This window comes from Nilaparvata lugens, unplaced genomic scaffold (genome assembly GCF_014356525.2).
Source record: "Nilaparvata lugens isolate BPH unplaced genomic scaffold, ASM1435652v1 scaffold1335_2_3, whole genome shotgun sequence".
Lineage (NCBI taxonomy): Eukaryota > Metazoa > Arthropoda > Insecta > Hemiptera > Delphacidae > Nilaparvata > Nilaparvata lugens.
Window position 1 is genome coordinate 30328 of NW_024090247.1, and position 9674 is coordinate 40001.

Below are 9674 nucleotides of genomic sequence, written 5' to 3' on the forward strand. Positions count from 1 at the left end.
CTAAATTCTATGCTTCAAAATATCTATATGCAGATGGAAATTGATGAGCAGTTGCATTTATTAAAATTCTAATCAATAAATAATAACTATTAAACAAAAATCCAAATTTAAATGTTGTGAACCACCCCGGAGACTTCTACTACTGGTTACGAGGGCTAAGTGTAAGAGAGGGCCGACTGCGCCCTAATTCGCCCTTCTAGGTCAAAAATAAAGGCAGTCGTTCTATTCTACTCAGCTGCAAATATTGACAAAAAGTTATAGATGTAATTTTGATATGACTGTCTGACCGCTGTAATGGAATTGTATAAAATCAGTTTGGTGTGAGGTTGAGCATACTAATTGGCAATTAGGAGGTACCGGGCTCGATTCCCGGGCTGCAAATAATTTTTGGATAGTAGCGCTCATTGAATTTCCATCTAGCTGTTAAGCTATCTATATACACAACGATTTTTGGACGTACGATTTTTTGCTGTCCTTATAAACTATATTTGATTTAACAGATGATGTTTGAAATTATAAGGACGGCAAAAAAGCATACGTCCATAAATCGATGTGTATGTAACTGTCTTTAACTCTGTTGTCAATATTTGCAGTAGCAGAAGTCTTCGGGGTGGTTTACAGTATATTTAATTTTGGGGTTTCGTTTGATAATTAATATTCGTGTGCCTAGCATGAGAAGAATTTCTATACTGTATAATTTACAACTACAGAAGCTTTTAATAATTATGCATTCAAGAGAAGGATACTTTCCAATCTACCTCATCATCACTCATTATTCAACTAAGAACATCGAATAGTATTTGGAATTAAAAATTATTGTCTATATTGGTTCACTCCTAGAAATCAACTCCTGGTAGCCCAAATATGAATGAATATTAATGCTTTTTAACACTTGCATTCGATATGCAACTTATTTTTATTTTCTGGATGAAAATTAAATAGTTATAAATTAATATTATTTATTCCCTCCCTAATTGAAAATAGCTATTGATAGATTTATTAATAAATATCAGGGCACCGAGCTTCGCTCGTTATTTTTATTTATTGATAAACAGAACACAATTCTCTAAAATGATCGTGATTATATTTCACAGCTGGCTATACGTCATCTTATGAATTTCGGGGATGCGATATTCTGATTTTTCACATACTCACTTTTTTACTATCCACAGCTGTTTCAGCCAAGGATGAATTATCCTTTTAATGTCGTTCAGCGAGTTTTCTAAAGGACGATACCTTGTGCATTCGAATCTTTATATCATAAACATATATTGTTCCAAATTACGTGAAAATAGTTAGAGCCGTTTTCGAGATCCGTTGGACATAAATAACCAGATATATTACTTACGTAACTTATTACTTTCCTTGCCCTATTACCATAGGTAAGGAAAGTATTGCTTTCCAAAAAAATTAAGATACCCCAATTCCTAAATTTCTATAAGTTTCAAGGTCCCCTGAGTCCAAAAAAGTGGTTTTTGGGTATTTGTCTGTATGTGTGTGTGTGTGTGTGTGTGTGTGTGTGTGTGTGTGTGTGTGTGTGTGTGTGTGTGTGTATGAGTGTATGTGCGTCTGTGTACACGATATCTCATCTCCCAATCAACGGAATGACTTGAAATTTGGAACTCAAGGTCCTTACAATATAGGATCCGACACGAACAATTTCGATCAAATGCAATTCAAGATGGCGGCTGAAATGGCGAAAATGTTGTCAAAAACAGGGTTTTTCGCGATTTTCTCAAAAACGGCTCCAACGATTTCAATTAAACTTACGGTATACCAGAAATAGTAATTGATAAGTTCTATCAACTGCCACAAGTCTCATATCTATTAAAATTTCAGGAGCTCCGCCCCATCTATGCAGAGTTCGATTTTAGATTCCCAATTATCAGGCTTCAGATAAAATTTAAACAAAAAATTTTGAGTGGAAAAGATTAAGCATGAAAATCTCTACAATTAATGTCCAGTAACATTTTCACCTAAAATTGAAAATAAGTACGAAATTCGAGAAAATGTTATTATTTCAATTGCAAACTGTTGATTCTATTAAATGATTCACTATGAAGAGATAGCAGACCTCGTATGTCTCCAGCGTTATTGTCCTGTCACCAGCTGGCTCAGATCTTTGTTTATAAGTAGACTTGAGATGCGCGTGCACACTGGCGTCAGGTGATCAATTTTCATAACGGCAAGGAAAGTTGTGTGAGTGCGCCACACCAGATTTTTTTTATTCTCAACTGGATGAAAATTGAATAGTTATAAATTAATATAATTTATTCCCTTCCTATTTGAAAATAGCTATTGATAGATTTATTAATAAATATCGGAGCACCGTTATTACAATCAATTCTCTATTACAAATTTCCCAGCAAATACAGAAATTGCTCGCTTAATATAATAGGATTCAATTGAATGATGTTATGTGATCTAGTGCCTGATAGTGAACCATACTTCAAACTAAGATCAAGTCAGATGCCACCAGGATGAAAAAGAATACATCCAACTTATAGGTTTTTAGTTTCAGTTTCAGAATTTGAATGCTTTTAAAAGTTGTATTTTCAAATTGAATGGCGAATTGTAGGCTCTAACGATTTTCTTCAAATTTATATCATAGATAGCTATTTTCAAGCCCTATGAACTGACATGAGTCTCATTTCTGGAAAAATTTCAGGAGCTCCGTAATATTCTTAAGAAAAATGGCGGATAATGACTAAAAATCCATGTTTTTCACGGTTTCCTCGAAAACGGCTATAACGATTTCCTTCAAATTTATACCATGGATAGCTATTATAAGCCCTATCAACTGGCATGAGTCACATTTCTGAAAAAATTTCAGGAGCTCCGTAATATCTTGAGAAAAATGACGGATAATGAATAAAAATCCATGTTTTTCACGGTTTCCTCGAAAACGGCTCTAACGATTTCCTTCAAATTTATACCATGGATAGCTATTATAAGCCCTATCAAATGACATGAGTTTCATTTCTGGGAAAATTTCAGGAGCTCCGTAATATTCTTGAGAAAAATGGCGGATAATGACTAAAAAACCATGTTTTTCACGGTTTTCTCGAAAACGGCTCTAACGATTTCCTTCAAATTTATACCATGGATAGCTATTTATAAGCCCTATCAACTGGCATGAGTCACATTTCTGAGAAAATTTCAGGAGCTCCGTAATATTCTTGAGAAAAATGACGGATAATGAATAAAAATCCATGTTTTTCACGGTTTCCTCGAAAACGGCTCTAACGATTTCCTTCAAATTTATACCATGGATAGCTATTTATAAGCCCTATCAAATGACATGAGTTTCATTTCTGGGAAAATTTCAGGAGCTCCGTAATATTCTTGAGAAAAATGGCGGATAATGACTAAAAAACCATGTTTTTCACGGTTTTCTCGAAAACGGCTCCAACGATTTCCTTCAAATTTATACCATGGATAGCTATTTATAAGCCCTATCAACTGGCATGAGTCAAATTTCTGAGAATTTTCAGGAGCTCCGTAATATTCTTGAGAAAAATGACGGATAATGAATAAAAATCCATGTTTTTCACGGTTTCCTCGAAAACGGCTCTAACGATTTCCTTCAAATTTATACCATGGATAGCTATTCATAAGCCCTATCAATTGACATGAGTCACATTTCTGAGAAAATTTCTGGAGCTCCGTAATATTCTTGAGAAAAATGACGGATAATGAATAAAAATCCATGTTTTTCACGGTTTCCTCGAAAACGGCTCTAACGATTTCCTTCAAATTTATACCATGGATAGCTATTTATAAGCCCTATCAACTGGCATGAGTCTCATTTCTGAATAAAATTTCAGGAGCTCCGTAATATTCTTGAGAAAAATGGCGGATAATGAATAAAAATCCATGTTTTTCACGGTTTTCTCGAAAACGGCTCTAACGATTTCCTTCAAATTTATACCATGGATAGCTATTTATAAGCCCTATCAACTGGCATGAGTCACATTTCTGAAAAAATTTCAGGAGCTCCGTAATATTCTTGAGAAAAATGGCGGATAATGAATAAAAATCCATGTTTTTCACGGTTTTCTCGAAAACGGCTCTAACGATTTCCTTCAAATTTATACCATGGATAGCTATTCATAAGCCCTATCAAATGACATGAGTTTCATTTCTGGGAAAATTTCAGGAGCTCCGTAATATTCTTGAGAAAAATGGCGGATAATGACTAAAAAACCATGTTTTTCACGGTTTTCTCGAAAACGGCTCTAACGATTTCCTTCAAATTTATACCATGGATAGCTATTTATAAGCCCTATCAACTGGCATGAGTCACATTTCTGAGAAAATTTCAGGAGCTCCGTAATATTCTTGAGAAAAATGACGGATAATGAATAAAAATCCATGTTTTTCACGGTTTCCTCGAAAACGGCTCTAACGATTTCCTTCAAATTTATACCATGGATAGCTATTATAAGCCCTATCAAATGACATGAGTTTCATTTCTGGGAAAATTTCAGGAGCTCCGTAATATTCTTGAGAAAAATGGCGGATAATGACTAAAAAACCATGTTTTTCACGGTTTTCTCGAAAACGGCTCCAACGATTTCCTTCAATTTATACCATGGATAGCTATTTATAAGCCCTATCAACTGGCATGAGTCAAATTTCTGAGAATTTTCAGGAGCTCCGTAATATTCTTGAGAAAAATGACGGATAATGAATAAAAATCCATGTTTTTCACGGTTTCCTCGAAAACGGCTCTAACGATTTCCTTCAATTTATACCATGGATAGCTATTCATAAGCCCTATCAATGACATGAGTCACATTTCTGAGAAAATTTCTGGAGCTCCGTAATATTCTTGAGAAAAATGACGGATAATGAATAAAAATCCATGTTTTTCACGGTTTCCTCGAAAACGGCTCTAACGATTTCCTTCAAATTTATACCATGGATAGCTATTTATAAGCCCTATCAACTGGCATGAGTCTCATTTCTGAATAAAATTTCAGGAGCTCCGTAATATTCTTGAGAAAAATGGCGGATAATGAATAAAAATCCATGTTTTTCACGGTTTTCTCGAAAACGGCTCTAACGATTTCCTTCAATTTATACCATGGATAGCTATTTATAAGCCCTATCAACTGGCATGAGTCACATTTCTGAAAAAATTTCAGGAGCTCCGTAATATTCTTGAGAAAAATGGCGGATAATGAATAAAAATCCATGTTTTTCACGGTTTCCTCGAAAACGGCTCTAACGATTTCCTTCAATTTATACCATGGATAGCTATTTATAAGCCCTATCAACTGGCATGAGTCTCATTTCTGGGAAAATTTCAGGAGCTCCGTAATATTCTTGAGAAAAATGGCGGATAATGAATAAAAATCCATGTTTCTCACGGTTTTCTCGAAAACGGCTCTAACGATTTCCTTCAAATTTATACCATGGATAGCTATTTATAAGCCCTATCAACTGGCATGAGTCACATTTCTGAAAAAATTTCAGGAGCTCCGTAATATTCTTGAGAAAAATGGCGGATAATGAATAAAAATCCATGTTTTTCACGGTTTTCTCGAAAACGGCTCTAACGATTTCCTTCAAATTTATACCATAGATAGCTATTTATAAGCCCTATCAACTGGCATGAGTCTCATTTCTGAAAAAATTTCAGGAGCTCCGTAATATTCTTGAGAAAAATGGCGGATAATGAATAAAAATCCATGTTTTTCACGGTTTTCTCGAAAACGGCTCTAACGATTTCCTTCAAATTTATACCATGGATAGCTATTTATAAGCCCTATCAACTGGCATGAGTCTCATTTCTGGGAAAATTTCAGGAGCTCCGTAATATTCTTGAGAAAAATGGCGGATAATGAATAAAAATCCATGTTTCTCACGGTTTTCTCGAAAACGGCTCTAACGATTTCCTTCAAATTTATACCATGGATAGCTATTTATAAGCCCTATCAACTGGCATGAGTCACATTTTTGAAAAAATTTCAGGAGCTCCGTAATATTCTTGAGAAAAATGGCGGATAATGAATAAAAATCCATGTTTTTCACGGTTTTCTCGAAAACGGCTCTAACGATTTCCTTCAATTTATACCATGGATAGCTATTTATAAGCCCTATCAACTGGCATGAGTCTCATTTCTGAAAAAATTTCAGGAGCTCCGTAATATTCTTGAGAAAAATGGCGGATAATAAAAAAAAAAACCATGTTTTTCACGGTTTTCTCGAAAACGGCTATAACGATTTCCTTCAAATTCATACCATGGATAGCTATTCATAAGCCCTATCAAATGACATGAGTCTCATTTCTGGGAAAATTGCAGGAGCTCCGTAATATTCTTGAGAAAAATGGCGGATAATTACTAAAAAACCATGCTTTTCACGATTTTCTCAAAAATAACTTGACCGATTTCTTTCAAATTCATACCCCGTATAGTTATTTATCAGTTCTATCAACTGGCATGAGTCTCCTTTCTGGGTAACCAATGGGGGGTCCACCCCATCCTTGGGAAATGGACTTAGTAACCTCCTTCTCGTGCATGAGGTAGGTAGGTAGCGCAGTTCATAAAAAGAACACATAGTCGAGATATTTCATGTGTAGAACAGCTGTTTTGATGACTTTAAAAAAATGACGACTAAAAAAATCATTGAATTTCACAATTCAGACAAAGAAAAAGAACTCTGAAAACAATTATATATATATACAGAAGTCTGATCGTAGTTTCAAATATGAGCAAGGAAAGTTGTGTGATGTACCACACCAGATTTTTCTCTAAATATAGGTACTGTACCTAATTTCTTTTCCTGGGAATTGAAAATTTTAATGAATTGGTACAATTTTCAATAGGCCGCCATTTTGTTTCTACGAGGGTTAGGGAGCTGAAATTTTCCCAGAATACTTTAAGAACCTACTTTGTAAACTGTGTAAAATATGATAAAATTCGGTGCATGAATGGGCACGTAATATATTAAACGTGTAAGCCTCTTGGTGAGACACGGTGTATTTTCTGCAAATAGTCAAGTATTGGAAGTAAAGTTTTATATATAATAAATCAAGTGAAGTTCTATCTATTTTGAACTAGAAGGTAACCCGTGCTTCGCAAAGGTTAAAATTTGACAACCTGAAAACAACGTACTGAATGGAATCTTGAAGAATTTAAATAAGCCTACATCCATCCTCAGTAAATTGAGAATCTATATATGCAAAATTTCAAGTTAATCAGTCCAGTAGTTCAGACGTGATATTGCGTCATTCTTGAATTTCTTATCCCCTACATGTATAAGCTGATTCTTTCCTTAATGATATTATAAATAATAAATTATGAAAAATTATACAGGCACTGAAAATATTATGCCGCAAAATCAAGAATCTCAAAAGGTTTGAAACAAGGTTTGGAATTGACTGGATCAAAAATCTTGTAAATGAGAATGCAAAGAAAAATGCATACTATTTCATTGATTATTTGGAATCTAAAAGTGTTAATTATTAAAGCCAATATAAAACCGAGTATAGGCTACTTAGGCCCGGTTTCTGAGACACTTATTAAATCCAATGGGCCATTAAATTTATAGGTTCGCGGGACCATCTTCACTATAGGACCATTAAATTAGCTCTATCACTTGATAAATATTTTCAAATGATATATATATATATATATATTATATATATATATATATATATATATATATATAATATATATAATAGAATTATAGACACCTTTGAAATTTATAAAATAATAGTATAAAAACAAATTATAACTACTAGCATAGAGAAACAATAGCGTAAGTGGATATCCCATGGTATAGGGCGTTTATGTCGGAACTTTTACTGTTATCTCAAGCCGATTACTGTCGATTTGTACTGTTTTGACCGGGTAAGAGTGTATGAACGGCACAATATGAGAGACTACCAGCGTCATAAAGCTTCACAGGAAAGAACTACGTGGACTATCAGCTTGAAATAACAGTAAAAGTTCCGACATAAACGCCCTATACCATGGGATGTCTACTTATGCTATTGTTTCTCTATGCTACTAGTTTCGGTGATCACACCATCGTCATTTTCTTTTTATAACCAGTCCTGACGATGGTGTGATAACTGAAACTAGTACCTAGTTATAATTTGCATTCTTATTCTATTATTTTATTAATTTCAAAGGGTAGGTACTATAATTATATTTTATACATACATGAAAGTAGCCCTTAATTCATACATTTTCAAATGATTTTAAATAATTAATTTATGATTTTTGTGTTAGCATTACGGTGCTGATAAGGCATATTAGCTGAATGTTTCAGTGTGCTATTCACTGTTTTCTATATTAAGGCTGTTTGGTACACTTTTTTTCATTATTTAAATATTGTATAATATTTTTCAAAATAATTGTTGAGATCATTATAAGAGTGAGAAAAAGTGGCAACTGAAATTTTTAAGTAGTCTAATAAGCAAGTTATGGGTTGTGGAAGTGCTAACTTTCCAGATTCCGTTTTCTTTCCAGATCATAAACGGTTTCGACTATATTATTAGAACTTCTCTTAAAAATTCGAAAAATGTATCTTTCCAAACTAAAACATGTTATTCCCACATAGTTCATAAATAAAAAAGTAACATTTTTTGTAAATTAGATAATTTGTTTATTTTGGCATCAATCGCGAAAAAACGCATATTAGAACAAAGCCAATGATATTCTGAATGTATATTAAAAAAAAAACCTTCGTAAATTCGTAACCGTTTAAGATCTAGAAAAATGAGTTTAGCACTTCAACAACCCATAACTCGCTTATTAGACCACCTAAAAATTTCAGTTGCCACTTTTTCTCACTCTTATAATGATCTTAACAATTATATTGAAAAAGATTATCCAATTTAAATTATAGAAAAGTGTACCGAACTGCCTTAATTTAAATTCACTCCAAACTGTCAGTATTTTAAGGTGCGTACAGATATATGCGCCGCGAACATGAGCAATTCACTTTTAATCAGCTGATTATATCTGTATTTTTACAGAAACGGTAAGATACAGATATAAAAAGCTTGGCATCAGCTGATTAAAAGTGAATTGCTCATGTTCGCGGCGCGTAAATCTGTACGCAACTTAATAAATAAATAACATAATAATTGCTCTCCATTCAACCAATCCTGACAATTTAAATTGGATCTATTTCAGACTATGGGACTAACCATGGCTTACTCTATCTATATAGCAGGCTGTGGACTAACCTTATCGAAATTTGAGAGAGGAATAGCACAAGGTTAGGTACCTTATTTTTTCTTTCCCTATCATTTTTGATGATGTTCTTGTTGTATGAATCAATAAAAAAAAGAATCAATCTCATTATAGCTGTTCTTCTTAATCAGAGGTTGATCTCAGATTGTGAATTAATTTGTTCAGCTACGTCTCACAACAATAATATAAATTTAAATATTTTTCGAAATGAATGTTTAAATCTACTGTAACGTGTGCTTAAATTTCCAGAGCTGGTCCAATTGATGATTCCAAATTGCCGCTTAAGAAGAAGAAGAAAGTAGGAAGGTGAGTTTTGCCCTAGCTGACGATTTTAAAATAGTGGAGAAACTGTAGTTTTTTAATTAGATTTAAGGCCCGGTTGCACAAAATGCCCGTTGAATTCTAATCATGTTAAGATGCCACGAGAACCAATCAGAGAAGCCGTCATTTTAAAACTGT

The 9674-nt window shown here is 33.7% G+C and overlaps 1 protein-coding gene across 1 annotated transcript in view; it reads left to right on the top strand.

Moving 5' to 3' along the window:
* LOC120355433 (cohesin subunit SA-1-like) overlaps positions 1-9557 on the top strand; it is a gene marked incomplete at its 5' end in the record, with an annotated part of 36770 nt that extends 27213 nt beyond the window's left edge. The window contains one exon of the mRNA XM_039443794.1: positions 9465-9557. Coding sequence (XP_039299728.1) covers positions 9465-9525 — 61 coding nt within the window. The remainder of the gene's footprint in view (positions 1-9464) is intronic.
* Between the last annotated feature and the right edge of the window lie 117 nt (positions 9558-9674).